Here is a 16301-nt window from a genome sequence, read left to right as displayed (position 1 = left end):
CATGTATGAATACACCACAGTGAATCTTATTATCATGTATATCCACAAAAATGGGCTCCTAATTAGAATAAGACATGCTTATGTAAGGATTCTACTGTCATGTATAACTAAAAAGAACCAATATAAAAAAAATGAGCAGTACCCCAGGGAACTGTGGGACTTCTAATAAAAGACCTAACATTTATGTCATCAGAATCCAGAAAACTTATAGAGGAATAAAAACAATTTATTGAAAATAGTAACAATAGAAAATATCTATTTTCTCCCCAAATCTATTTGCAAATTCAGTGCAATCCAAAATTCTTTCATGATTACAAAAAACCCAAACAAAAATCTTAAAAAGCAAGAAGTAAAAAGGAAGTTCCTCAATGTGATAAAGTATCTCTATGAAAAACCCACAGTTAGATCATATTTAATAGTAATAGTTCACCAAAAAACTATAATTACAATTAATAAATGAATTCAAGAAGTTGCAGAGGAAATAGAACTGATTCTTTGAAAAAAAATTGATAAATTCTAGCAAGACTAACAAAAAAAGAGAGAAGACCAAAATTACAAATGTTGAGAATAAAACAATCACTACAGATCCTGCAGACATCAAAAGGATAATAAAAGAAGACATACAAATTTAGCAAGTGAGATGAGATTGACTGCTTTCTTAAAAAACTTTTACCACGTGTCATATACAAAAAATACCTCAAAATGAACCATAGACCTAGATGTGAGAGCTAAAACTATAAAATTCATATAAAAACACCTAAAATTAAATATTCCCCTCGGATTAGGCAGTGGTTTCCTAAATATGACACAAAACACAAGTGATGAAAAAAAAATGGTACATCATCAAAATTAAAAAATGTATGTCCTTCAAACAACACTATCAAGACAGTGAAAATATAACCCACCAAATGAGAGAAAAATACTTGCAAATCATATATCTAAGAAGGAACTTATTTCTAAACTATGTAAGTTTTCGACTCAATAAAAAATGGTCTAATAATCCAGTTTAAAATGTGCAAAGGGGGCTGAGGATGTGGCTCAAGTGGTAGCGCGCTCGCCTGGCATGCGTACTGCCCGGGTTCGATCCTCAGCACCACATACAAACAAAGATGTTGTGTCCGCCAAAAACTAAAAAATAAATATTAAAATTCTCTCTCTTTCTCCCTCTCTCTCACTCTCTCTTTAAAAAAATAAAATAAAATAAAATAAAATGTGCAAAGATTAGGTATAAATATTGCATATATTTCTGGTTGTAAATGTTTAACTTGTGTCTCTTTTTATTTCAAAACTAACTTTCTGGGCCAGGGTTGTGGCTCAGTGCCAGAGCACTTGCCTAGCATGTGTGAAGCACTGGGTTCCATTCTCAGCACTGCATATAAATAAATTAAATAAAGGTTTATTGACAACTATAAGAATTATTTTAAAAGAATTATTTAAAAAAACATCCTATCATTTTTTTTAAACAATGTGAATGTTTGAATTAATCATGAAATGTAACTGTTTATTCTGTATTTTCCCATCAAATCCTATTGGTAGTACTAAATGAGTACTTGAGGTTTGGGGAGTTCAGAAAAATGTGCAAAGGATCTGAATAGACATTTTCTTTCAAAATAGACACATTAATGCCGAATAGGCACAGGAAAAGATAAAGTGTCTCTATGAAAAACCCACAGAATCTGCTAAGGAACTGCAACTCAGAATTGCAATAAAATACGACCTTTCACTAATATTAGATTATAATACAAAATTCAGATAATAAATATTGGTGAGAAGGTAGATAAATTGGTATCTCCCCCCTTCATGCTGATGGTGAGAATATAAAATGGTACTGTAACTTTTTGGAAGACAGACTGGAACTTCCTCAAGAGCTTATACATAAACTTATCATGTGACCCAACAATTTTAGTCCTAGGGAGATAATCTGAAGCAGTTAGAACATGGTTCACATAACAATTTGTATACAAATGTTCATAGTAACATTATTCATAGTATCTAAAAGTGAAAATTATCCAAATGTCCAACAACTCATGAATTTATAAATATGTTCTATCTGTACAATGGAATATATGCTATATACAGATGAGCCTCGAAAATGGAAAAAAAGATTAGGTATAAAAACAGAAAGTGGATCAGTGGTTGATAGGCACGGGAAGTGTCTGCTAATTGGTATTGAGTTTCTTTTTAAGGTTGTGAAAATGTTCTAAAATTTATTAGGGTAGGTTGTTGCACAAATCTGTGAATACACTTACATCATTAAATTGTAGACTTGACATTGGTAAATTGGTATGTGAATTATATCTTTATAAAGCTGTTTTAAAAAAAAGAATTCAGGAATACATTTTTAAAAATTAAAAGTAGGGTTTATTCCAAGGATGCAAGCCTGGTTCATTAAATATCAGTCATATTAACCAGTTAAGGAAAAAAACTTATGGTTCAAGCAAGTTGAAAAATTCTGTTTCTATTTTTCTGAAGGTTTCTATGATGAATGAGTATTGATGTTTTTCTAGTGCCTTTTCTGCATCTGTTGATATATAACATGGAATGTTAATCAACAACAAAAAGAAATTAATATGGGAATAATTTGGGTGGATCTGAAGGAAATTATCTTATGAAAATATCCTTTTCCAAAGATTGTGTTAGAGAAATGGAGATCAGATTAATGGTTGTCAGGAGTTGAAGAGGTGCTAGGAAGATAACATGAGGGAATGAAAACATAATGGAACTACTCCATATATTCACTGTATCAATGCTAGAATCTTGGTTGTGATGTTATACCGTCATCCTTGGAGAAACAGGGTAAAGGGTAAAAGGTATCCCTATTCCTTTTTTTTATATATATGTGAATTTATGAGTGTCAAAATGTTTAATGAAAAGAAAGAAATTACAGAATTAATGTTTAATGACTTGGAAAAATATAGTTTTCACAACAATATAGTATAATAAATACAGATTATAAAATAGTTATATACATTTTGAGTCCAATTAAAAAACTGCTTGTGTTTATAAATCCAGGAAAAAAAGACTAAAGGAACACTCATCTACCTCTATAAATTGGCATGTCCACTTTGAAATACAATTTGGCATTTTCCAGTATTAGGGACAGTGTACGATTTTATATATGTATGCCTATACACGTGCACATACATGTACATATGCATTCAAAGAAACATGTAGTAATTCATTTTTGCTGTTCACTTCACACTATTTCTTCAGTGGTCATTTTCACTATTTACTTTCATGTTCACATTGTAGGTTATGTAAGTTCTGCAGTAGAGCCACACAGGCTGCCTCTGTAGTGTCTCTTTGTTTCTTTAGTTTGTCAGAAGGCATCATCAGGCAGAAAGTGGAATAAACATTGTTGACCCAGATGGCAGTCATGTTGCTTGTCATATTTCCAAATTGTGGTTTTTTTAACCTGACTTGCAAGCATATTTCTTGTGTAGTTGTCTATCATTTAAGAAGCTCCTGTGGTATGTTAGCTTTGACAGATGTTTACACTTACATTTTAAGAGCTAAATTTTAACTATTTTTGTTTCATATTTCTAAATAAAACTTTGTTTGTTTGATATAGGAAAGCCATGGCAGAAAAATACATCATGACAGCTGCAAAACTCATTGCTCCTGTAATTGAAACATCTTTTGCTGTAGGTTATGATTGGTAAGAGATTTTAAATGCAGTAAAACTGCCTGAATGTGGTGTTTTCATGATCATACTTTATTGATTTAAAATTAATATTATTAGAAAAGAGAATAATGATTATAAGTATTGCTTTATACTTATGAAACATATAATTGTATTAAGGTGAACATAGGCTATCATAAAAGTTGTGAAGTTTTCTATTTGTTCATCTTATTTCACAAATTAAGTGAATTTAGGGCAAATGAACTACCTACCATTTCTTAGGATTTCTTCCATTGTATAAATTCCAGCTTGTGCCTTCTTTCTTTTTACTTTTTTTCTGCTTTGTTAGTAGTAAACTTTTCATCCTGGGTAATAGCTCTCACATCTAAAAAGGCTGTTGTTTCCTGTTATAATAATATATTTCCTAGTGAGTAGTGAAGTGTTTTAGATTTAGGAAAGCTCCAGTCATTTGTTGAATGAGCATGTGGTTGAATCTCCTGTCTTCTTTTATAGCGTCTCATATAGGTGATCATTTAATTTCTGCTTGGATTCTTCTGATGTTTTGATTCATTTGCTTTACTTTCTAACATCTTTAATAAAGGTTTATAACATTATTCCTCATATTGAATCCAAATTTGCCTCTCATGAATGAACAAATACAGAGTTTATCTCTGATGCCTATATGTGATTAAAATATCAGGTCAGTATGGAAGAATTATGGCTCTAATTTTCTAGTTACTCTCCATAGTTCTTATTGATAGAATAAAATAACCTTTCTTTGTTATATTTTCATCGTCTTTCAGCTTCTTACCCATGCTGTTTATCCCTTGGAATCTATTCTGTTTCTAGAGTTCATGATCTTCCTGTTTTATTTTGCACTGGCAGCTTTAGTTTTTCCCATGACATTTGTTTTTACTGTGTTTCCAATTGCATGTCTTTCTTTTACATTCTTTGTAGAGTCTGGTTTTTCTGGTGTTTTTCCTTCCAAGAATCTTTCTCTGCTCTAGTTTCTACAAGATGGTTGTTGGCTTGGTTTGGTGTTAAATGCTATCTTGGGGCTTGCCTTCATTTCTCTTCTGGTCTGAACCCTCTATCTCATTTAACAGCTTTATTTTCTTCTCTTAATTTCATCCGCAATTAACCCCTAATGTCTTTCTGTGTGGGTCTAATTCTGTCATCATTCTTGATAGATCAGATATAACAAGGTCATAACTTGTATAGCTTCTTTCAGAACTTTAAGAACAGTGACCCATTTGTTAACTAGCATTGTTGCTGACTAGGATTCTAATGTTGGTCACATCCTTGTTATTTGTTGTGCTCTACATTTTTTTCTGAAGATTTTTATAATTTTCTCCTTAACTTGTTATTTTGAAATTATATAACCACATTTTAAATTTGTGTTTCTTTCTCCTAAGCATTCCATGACCCCTCTTATATTTCAACTTGAAAAAATATTATTTTATCAATTATTTTACAATTTACTGCCTTCTCCAGTTATGAATTTCTATTAATTGGATTTTAGAAGTTCTTATAACTTATGTTCTTTGATACAGTATTTTCTGTCTGTGGTTTTCTTTGCTTTCTGGGAGACACCTTCACTTTTTGATCCAACTCTCCAATTTAATTATTTTATTTTTACTTTAAATTTTTTTTTTTACATATTACTTAATATTTCCAAGCACACCTTCTTTCTTCTGGTTGTTCCTTTGTTGTTGTGGAGTGTGAGGAGCACCTGTAGGCTTCACCACTCACACAGATGGAGTGATCAGTAGTTCTGTAACAGACCTGTGGTCAGCCTGATCTGTGCCACTGGGGCCTGAATCCACAACCTCACCTCAACTCTGTGGGGACAGTCAACACACTTCTGTGGAATCTTTCTTAGTGTAACTATCTTCCTTTGTTCTACTTACATACAAGCACAACTTTATCTTTTTTCTATTAGTCTAGAAATTGTATTTGCTCATGTCCCCCTCCTGCCATGATCTTTGTTGTAGAGTTTCACCACTTTTATTTCTTTTCCTGTCATTTTAAGTGGGAGTCCGGGAAGAAGTGAGCCATGAATGTCTATGTCTGCTCCCCTTTTGAGTCACAGTCTTGCCTATTGTTAATTGTGATGGAGGGCTTTCTTCCAAATCTTTGTTCTTTCTGGATAAGCAGTTCCAATTCCTTTACCCACTTCAGATAGGGTGTTTATATATTCATATTTGATTTTCTGCCAGACTGGTTGTCCACCTAGTTTATAAATGAGTCCCTTAAAATGTGTCATTGTATCTGTGTACAGGACTCCACGTGCATTTTCTTTTCACCAACCATGGTAATGGGGAATAGCTAGATCCATTTTTGCAAACACTAAATTTTGGTTGTCATCTAAGATCTTCTTGATTTTGGGACAACCACCTCACAATAAATTAACTCTGCTCTTTTAGTCATATCTTTATGCTGAATGGTAAACATTATTTGTTTTACAAAGTATAAACTAAGTTATCTTGATATTTATAAGAGTATATATATTTAATTTTTGAATGTTTTTATGTTTAAAAAATGATAATACTCATCTTTGCAATCTAGCAGTTAGTTTTTAAGTGAAATATTGAATATTTGTTAAAATGCCAACCATTTTCCATTAAATAAAAGTTTTAACTTCCAAGGGTAATTGCTTTTGTCATATCAGACCTAAGATCTGGACAGACTAGGTGATTCTATTCATGTATAATCTTACCTTTACTTTCTAATATATTCAAGTAGAACATTAGGGTTTTTTAGCTTAATGACCCTGCATCAAGCCAAAGCATATGCTTTCACTTGAATATGTTCCTGTTGTAAAACGATAGTGTTATATTTAGAAAAAGAATGGTAGGCTTGCTTAAGAAACATTGACAAATGGCTATTATGAAATAGAAAGTGAACATATTGGCATCTATTTAAATTTCCAGTTTTTTTTATATGGATGCTAATACAATGAAAGAAGGAATCTAAGACTTAACCATCTTTTACTGAGCTTCCAGATTTACCCTCACATATTACTTTATCCTGAAACAACATTTTAAAATGTTTGTTTTAGCCAAAGAGCTTAGTGATCTTAATTCTTAGCATGGTTGTTAAAATTCAAAGGAATTTTCAAGATTTCATTTGCAACCTAAGATGTCTTATTTCCTTATGTGTTAATTATACAGGCATCAATTTCTTTGGACCTGGCAGCTTTTCAAAATATTTGCCAAATCTTAGATAACTGAAAAGTGAAGTGCAAATTTCATTTTTAGGAACTTTGAAGAAAGATGTTTGTATATTCATAGAATTTCCTTATATAATTTTTTTATAAATTGCAATAATTGTGTACGTATATATGTGCCTATTTTGTATACATACTTGTTGAAAATGATGCCCATATATATATTAAACTAAGCACAGGAATATATGTACATATGTGTTTTAAAATACTAGACAGTGTTCTTTGCAGGCAACATCAGAGCTTCTGACTGAGGTTAAAGAATACATGTAGAAAAATATTTCATAATGTAATGACTACTTTTAAGTAAGTGTCATACATTCTCCTTGTCTGCTTTTTTTCATATAAATTGTAGAGGATTAAGGTACAGACATTCTAAGACATAAATAACATCTGTTTGGAGAACTTTTAAGATTTGAAATTAAACAAGCAAAAGATTTAAATTAAGCCATCTGATTTTTTTTTTATGATGCTGAGGATTGAAACTTGCATGTGAGGCAAGCACTCTACAAATGTGCTGTATCCCCACAAAGCCAGCTGATTTCTAATCTGTTTTGATAATTCTTAAATTATATTTTCATTATGAAGAATCTTCTGAGCCCATTAGATGTAGAATCTGATGTCGAATCTTCTGAGCCCATTAGACAGTTTTATTTTTATATTTTAAAATTATTCAATAAAAGTGACACAGTTTTGAAGTTGAAAGATTATTTTCTCTTTATTCAGATCTAGCTTTTGGAAGTTGTTTTCCATTTAAAAAAAATTTGTTTTTCAATAACAGGTCTTTCTATGTTACCCAGACTGGCCCCAAATTCCTAAGCTTAAAACAATTCTGCTTCCGCCTCACAATTAGCTGGGACTATAGGTTGACATCCCGACGTTGGCTTAAATTTTTCATCATGGTAATGGATCCATGAGAAAAAGTGCTTGCTAATGTTTTACTGACTATTGACTATTTCATCCTGTTGAAATCTGGAAATATACAGCTTTCAAAACCTAGTTGATATTAATAAATTAGTCAAAAAGCCAGAAATTTTATAGACATTTTTCTAAAGACAAAGTCATTAATTTTCTCTAGGCCAGTTTTCAGTGAGCATGTAAGCAAGCCTGATATCAAGTTCATGCCTTAAATTGTGGCATAAAATATTTTAATTCAGCTTAAATTTAATGACCACAATGCTATTTTAGATTGTTTTAGTATTCCTTTATACTTTAACTCAGGGAGGTAAGCATAATCATTGCCTTTTTGTAGCTAAGAAATGTAGACTTGACTAAAGACAGTTAGTTTAGGTCAGTCTTATTAAACTTTGTATTCATTGGAAATGACCTGGTTACTTTTTAAAAGTATAGGTAGTACCTGGGGTACATGCTTAGCATGGGCAAGACCCTGGATTGTGTCTGCAAAACAAACAAATCAACAAAGAAGTACAGATTATTATCAAGTTCTCCTATTCTCTTCCCACCATAGTCAGGATTCTGAAATCAGGAGTGAGCATTTGCATTTTTATCAACTCCCCACCAAGTGATTCTGATACATGCAGTATTCTCTTTACCAGTGATACCACCCTTGGCTGAATATTAAAATCATCAGAGGAGTCAATAAATTCTAAGGCCCAGTCTGTACTCTAGAAATTCCAGGTGTTAAGACTCATGAATAAATAAAAGCCTCCTATGGGTTCTGTGATAGGTATCAAACACATGAATAGTACTTTGTACCATGTCAATAATTTTGGAATGCCATTGACTAAGGAAATCATTAAAAGTTAAGATTTCAGTCTTGAATGGGACAGAAAAACCTTTTTTTCAGTGCTCTTTGATAATATGCTGCCAGGTTTGGAAACTCATGGAAATCCAATTGTTTTATTGAGAAACAGAAGGGAAAAGTCAGTCCTGAAATTATTTGTGATTTTCACTATAAATTTTCTGGCATTCTTACTATATTTCTGTTATTTTCATATAATTAAAATATTTTAAACCTTTTTTTGGTGAAATATAAAGCACACACAAAAATTATACAAAACAGCTGGATGTGCACATAGAGCACTAATCTCTAGGATATATGAAGAACTCAAAAATCTTAATACCAAAAAAACAAATAAACCAATCAATAAATGGACAGACACTTCTCAGAAAAAGATACAATCAGTCAACAAATATATCTCATTTATCTCTCTATAAATATCAACATCTCTAGCAATTAGAGAAATGCAAATCAAAACTGCTCTAAGATTTCATCTCAGCATGGCAGCTATTAAGAATATAAACAACAATAAATGTTGGTGAGGATATGGGGGGAAAGGCACACTCATACATTCATTGCTGGTGCAGCCAATATAGAAAGCAGTATGGAGATTTCTTGGAAAACTGAGACTGGAACCACCATTTGACCCAGCTATCCCACTCCTCGGTCTATGCCCAAAGGACTTAAAAACAGCATACTACAGAGACACAGGCACATCAATGTTTATAGCAGCACAATTTACAATAGCTAAACTGTGGAACCATCCTAGATGCCCTTCAGTAGATGAATGGATACAGAAAATGTGGTATATATACACAATGGAATATTATCCAGCATAAGAAGAGAATAAAATAATGGCACTTGTAGGTAAATGATGGAGTTGGAGAATATAATGCTAAGTGAAGTTAACCAATCCCAAAAAACAAAATGCCAAATATTTTCTCTGATTTAAGTATGCAGTTCATAATGTGGTTGGGGGAGAGAGCATGGGAGGATTAGATGAACTATAGATAGGGCACAGGGGAAGGAGGGGAATGGAGGGGGCGGGGGGTAGAAAAGATAGTGGAATGGGATGGCCATCATTCCTCTAAGTACATGTATGAAAACACAAACGTACAACCAGATATATGAAAAATTGTGCTCTGTATGTGTAATATGAATTGTAATGCATACTGCTGTCATATATAACAAAATTAAATAAATAAAATAGCTGGATGCTATTTTCATAGTCCCAACTACTCGGCAGGCTTAGAAAGGATCCTTTGAGCCTGGGCAACACGGTGGGATTCTGCTTAAAAAAAAAATTATACAAAATAGTATATGGTTTAGAAATGAGATATCCCCCAAAACCTCTTGTGTTAGCTGGTCGAGGTGGTGCATGCCTATAATACTGGCAACTTGCGAGGCTGAGGCAGGAGGATCACAAGTTCAGAGGCAGCCTCAGCAAAAGTGAGATGTTAAGCAACTCAGTAAGAGCCTGTCTCTAAATAAAATACAAAAATAGGACTGGGGATGTGGCTCAGTGGTTGAGTGTCCCTGAGTTCAATCCCCAGCACCATCACCCTGCCCGCTGCCCCCAAAAAAAGAAGAATAAAAAAAAGCCCCTGTGTTAATGCAGGAATATTCAGAGGTATAAAATTAGATTATGAGAACAGCAACCTAATTAGTCCATCCTAGTTGAATGGACTGGGTGGTACCTATAGGCAAATTGGGGCATGCTCTGGAGTGGTGCTTCTTCCCTGTGGCCCCTTTTCCACCCTTTCACTACTTCTTGGCTGTAATGAGTTGAGCAGCCATCCTTTATCATGATGTTCAGCCTTACCTCCAGCCTGGAGCAATCAAACTGACCTACCATGAACTGAACCTCTGAAATCGTGAAACAAAATAAACTTTTCCTCCTCTTAGTTGTTCTGGTTGGGTCATAGCAACCAAAAGCTGACAAACACAAACATCAGCTTAGTGTTGTATCACAAAATAAACACCTGTGTGACCACTGCATAGCTTAATAAATAAAATTTAAAGATAGAACATTGTCAGTATCTAGAAGATCCTGATTTGGGTCACTGCACTTCCTACTCTGAAAAGTGACAGTCTCAACTTCATTGTTAATCACTTCCTTGCTTATCTTCATACTTTAACCTCCTAAACAGGCATACTTGACACCATCATTTAATTTTGCTAGTTTTAAAAAACATTATATATAATGAATCTTATTGTACATATTTTTTTCATATGTTTTCTTTACAAGACATACATATCCTTGCAGATAGCAGTGGTTTGTTCATTGCTGTGTTATGGTTCATGATGTTAATATATTGCAGTTTATCCATTTTAATTTTACGGGACATTGTGGCAATTTGTACTTTTAACCTATAAAACATGCTTTTTATAAGTTATTTATCACCAACTCTGCTTTCTCATAATCCAGTACCCAAGGTTTGCCATGATTTTTATCCCAGATTTATTGTGATAATATGAAACATGATAGTATACACGATCACATTTATCCTTTAGCTGTAAAAAACTGGCCTACAGCCAGGCATGCTGGGGGCACACGCCTATAATCCCAGTGGCTCAGGAGGCTGAGACAGGAAGATCACAAGTTCAAAAAACCAGCCTCAGCAAAAGTGAAGTGCTAAGCAACTTAGTGAGACCCTGTCTCTAAATAAAATATAAAATAAGGCTGAGGATATGGCTCAGTGGTCAAGTGCTCCTGAGTTCAATCCCTAGTACAAAAAAACAAAACAAAAATCTGGCCTACATTTAAAGCATAATATAGATAAAATGGACCTAACAAGTATCTAAAGTTTTTTATTTGTCCCTTTTAATTAGAATCTATTTTGATATATTTATACAAAAATGGAATATATCTTGTTCTAATTAGGATCTCAGTCTTGTGGATGTAACACAATGTTGAGATTCTCATATATGTACATAGGAAAGTCATATCAGAGCTATTCTACTGTCTTTCCTATTTCTATCCTCCCTCTCTTCCCTTTATTCCCCTTTGTCTAATCCACTGAACTATTTTATTCCTCCTCTCCCCATCTTTTTGTAGGTTAGCGTTCTTATATCAGAACATTTGACTTTTGGTTTTTTTGGGGTTTGGCTTATTCACTTAGCATGATAATCTCCAGATCCATACTTTCACCGGCAAAGTGTCATAAAGTTTTCTTCTTTATGGGTGAGTAATACTCTCTTGTATATATGAACCACATTTTCTTTATCCATTTATCTGTTGATGGGCATCTAGATTGTTTCCACAGCTTAGCTGTTGTGAATTATGATGCTGTAAACATTGATATGTTGTGTCAATGTAGTATGCTGATTTTAAATCCTTTGAATATATACCAAGGAGTAGTATAAATGGGTCAAATGGTGGTTTCATTCCTACTTTTTTGAACAATCTCCATATATCCATTTACGTTTAAAACACTAGAGGAACTAGGTATAATAGGAACATACCTCAGTGTTGTAAAGCTATATATGACAAACTGAAGGTCAATATCATTCTAAACAGAAAAACTAGAAGGATTCCCTCTAAAACAGGAACAAGACAGGGATACTCTTTTTTACCACTTCTATTCAATATAGTCCTAGAAACTCTAGCCCAAGCAATTAAGCAAAAGAAAGAAATTAAAGAGATATGAATAGAAAAAGAAGAGCTCAAACTATCTCTTTTTGCCAATGATATGATCTTATATTTAGAAGATCCAAAAAAACTCCACCAGAAAACTTCTAGAACTCATAAATGAATTCAACAAAGTAACAGGATACAAAATTAACACCCATATATCAATTGTGTTCCTATATACCAATGATTAATTTCACATTATATTTACCATACAAGTACCTGTTTTTTCTAAAGTTCCATTCAACACTCACCCTCATTTTTTTTTTCCTTTTGTTTCTTTGTTGTTTTTGTTGTTGTTTGCTTAGTGTATCCTTTTTAGGACACTTTTGCATACGCCAACTTTATGAAAATATTTTCCAATGTTTTCTTATAGAAATTTTACCTTTCTAGTAGAGGATAGGAAAGGTAGCAGAATACAACAGTTACTAATATGGCATTATGTAAAAATGTGGATGTGTAACGGATGTGATTCTGCAATCTGTATTTGTGGTAAAAATGGGAGTTCATAACCCACTTGAATCTAATGTATGAAATATGATATGTCAAAAGCTTTGTAATGTTTTGAACAACCAATAAAAAAATAACAACAAAAAAAAAGAAATTTTACCTTTCAAATTTAGATAGATGATCCACGTGGGTTTTTCTCTTCTTTTTCTTTCTTTCTTTCTTTTTTTTTTTTTTAGTATGGCATGAAGTAGGGAAAGATCTTTCTTTTTCCCTCTGCTCTTTTTACTAGGGCTATCCATTTGACTCAGCATCAAAAGATTATGCTTTTCCCAATATTCTGTAATACCATCTTTGACATATATCAAGTGACTGTGTATGGGTCTGTTTTCTGAAGAATCTCCATTCTATTTTCCATAGTGGTTGCACCAATTTGCAGTCACACCAGCAAGGTATGAGTGTACCTTTTTCCCCACATCCTCACCAACATTTGTTGTCGCATGTATTCTAGATAATTGCTGTTCTGACTGGAATGAGATAAAATCTTAGTAGTTTGATTTGCATTTCTCTAAATTGCTAGAGATGTTGAACATTTTTTTATATATTTGTTGATTGATTGTATTTCTTCTGTGAAGTGTCTGTTCATTTCCTTTGCCCATTTATTGATTGGTTATTTGTTTTTTTTTGTTTTTTTTTGGTGTTAAGTTTTTTATTTTTTGTATTTGTTAGCAATAACAAAGCAATCTAAATGCTATGTTATACTAACATAACAAATTGTGCTTCTAAGTAGAGGAAAGATAAAAATCCAGATGATATATGTTCCTCAATATAATTCAGCTCTAAGTTTCTGAGGAACCTTATGCACAAGAACAGTAGAATTTGAGTACTTAGGAAAAAAATGAGAAAAAGTCATTCAAATAATTTTCCATGGGACTTAATTCTTTATAGAACCCCAGTTGATGAAAGTAGGGAGAAGAGCATGATGTGTTTACTTTTGAGGCATTTGATTTGTTGATATTTCTTTTGTTATTGAACCATTCTTCTCTTCTTACTGTGATACTATACCCTTCTGGTTGTTATGCCACTGATCATTTTTCATCAGACTACTTCAGCCATTCTTCCTCTTCTGGCCACACGGAAGTTTTGTTTCTCTGACTGTCAGCCTTCTCACTTCTCACTCCTCTCTACTTACCCCAGATGGCCTGGTCCATACCTGTGAAATTTATTATGTCTATCTTCCCCTAGTTCCTGACTCAGTGTACTAAAACTCTTATAAATTCCTGAGCAATACTCCTGAATGATAGTAACATCTTTTGTTACAAGATAACAGAAGTTATCTTTCCTGTCACAAAAGCTTCTAAAACCCTTGAAATCACTAGCAAGTGATTGAGTTTTGTCTTTTTTTTTTTTCCTTGTGTTAATGAGATAACTGATTGGCTGAAAACTCTACAGAGCCTAAGGATAAGGGCTAGTTGCCAGAGAACCATGTGATTTAAGGATTGGAACTTTCCTTCCCACATCTCTAAGGAAAAAGGTTGGAGATTAAGTTAAACACTAATGGCCAGTGATTTAATAAATTGTGTCTGTGTAATGGGATCTCTATAAAACTGATGACTGAGAGGGTTTAGAAAGCTTCCAGGTTAGTGAAGATATCTACATTCTGGAAGGGTGGCAAACTCCAAATATCTCCAAATACAGAAGCTTCTGTGCTAAGAACACTTTCAGACCTTGACCTATGTATCTCTTCATCTCACTCTTTATCTGAATCTTTTATATTTTTTGTAAACAACTGGTAATAGTTACATTTTATGAACCATTAAAATCTGTGAACTTAAGAAGGGTCATGGGAACCTCTAGTTTATAACCAGGTGAGAGTGTGGAAACTTGCTGCTTGTGATTGATATATGAATTGAAGTCCAGTCTTGTGTAACTGAGCCCTTAAATGCAATTAGTTAAATTAATGGCAGAATTGGATTAAATTACAAAACAGTTGATATTTTTAGAGAATTGGAGAATTGATTGGTTTAGGGGAAATCTCCACACATTTGTTATCAGAAGTGTGAGTAGAAAAATAGTTTTCATTTTAACACCCATGTCTCTGTCGCTAATATGTTGCCAAATCCCAGACATTGATTTTAGAAGACTGTATTATATTATGGGCTTACACATCTGACAGTTGGACTATCCACTTTAATGTTGTTTATGCACTATAAATTCATCATTTTCAATCCTAAGCGCATCTTCTCCTATACCCTAAACATGATCTCATTATATATTGTTGAGATAAATGGTGTTACCAGTTAACCAATTACATAACACAAAAATCTAGACCATCACTTTAGATTCCTCTATGTCTTCTGTCTCACTTCCTATATCTGACCATCAACTACTTCTCATTATATCAACTTAACATCTTTCAAAATGACCTCCTTTTTATTTCTATATACTGTATTAGTTCAAAATTTCATTATTTTTTCATAGGTCATGGCCTACTATTTTGGCTATCTCCTAGCTGCTCCCTGTGGTTCCTATTGAAGTGATTTTTCTAGAATTTATACAATAACTCACATGCTTACAACCCTTAGTGGTTCCCTGGGACTTTCAGAATATGGTACATATTCCTTAGTTTACCGTACAGATTTTGTATTATATGGCATCTACCTACTTCTCAGACCTTTTTTTCCCACTTTTTCATAAGCATCCTGTCTAATCCAGGTATGGTGATTGAATCTACTCTTTAAATTGTTCCAGTTTTCTTATCTTCACATCTTTAGACATGTTATTCCCTCTACCTAGAATGTCTTTTTTTCTCCTTAAATCATTTTATACTTGTCCTTCAAACTGAGCTCAGGTATCTCTGGAATATCTTTCCCCAGGCTGTTGTAGAATCTCACCCTTATATTCTTGAATTATTATTTAGACATAGAGTCTCATTGAGTTGCTAAGTGCCTTGCCATTGTTCAGGCTGGCATTGAACTTGAGAACCTCCTGTCTCAGCCTCCCAAGCTGCTGGGATTATATGCGTGTGCCACCGTGCCCAACCCAACATGATGTTTTGATAATGTATACATTGTAGAATGTTTAAATCAAGTCATTTAATATATGCGTGACCTCATATATATCTGTGTGTGTTAAAAACACTTAAAGTCTCAGCAGTCTTCAAGTATACAATGTGTTTTATTAATGATAGTCACTATGATGTACAATAGATCTCTTGGACATATTCCTCCTTCTACTTGAAATTTGTGTCCTTTGGCCAACATCTCCTCAATACCTCCCATACCTCAGTTATTCTGTTTTAAAAATAAGGTAAATAAGGTCATGTGATGGATATTATTATCCAAAGTACATGTATGAAGACACAAATTGGTGTGAATATACTTTGTATACAATCAGAGATATGAAAAATTGTGCTCTATATGGGTAATAAGAATTGTAATGCACCCGCTGTCACATATAAATAAAAATTAATTTTAAAAAAATAAGGTCATGATCCTCTAAATTGATTTCAAGACCTCAGTTTGAAAAACAGCCTTGTGGAATTGGGTTTTGGTATCAACAAAAATTGGGATCAACTTCTTTTTGACCTGTGTGATCTCACATATGATGATCTTTTTTTCAGTTCTGGGATTAA

General features: G+C 33.2%; 1 protein-coding gene across 1 annotated transcript in view; it reads left to right on the top strand.

The window, feature by feature from the left end:
• Positions 1-16301, top strand: part of LOC143642381 (intraflagellar transport protein 88 homolog) — a 197245-nt gene that overhangs the window by 144242 nt on the left and 36702 nt on the right. Inside the window, exon 3 of the mRNA XM_077110702.1 lies at positions 3572-3658. Coding sequence (XP_076966817.1) covers positions 3572-3658 — 87 coding nt within the window. The remainder of the gene's footprint in view (positions 1-3571; positions 3659-16301) is intronic.

The sequence above is a fragment of the Callospermophilus lateralis genome, chromosome 12, assembly GCF_048772815.1.
Source record: "Callospermophilus lateralis isolate mCalLat2 chromosome 12, mCalLat2.hap1, whole genome shotgun sequence".
Classification (NCBI taxonomy): Eukaryota; Metazoa; Chordata; class Mammalia; order Rodentia; family Sciuridae; genus Callospermophilus; species Callospermophilus lateralis.
This window is presented reverse-complemented; position numbering and strand designations above follow the sequence as displayed.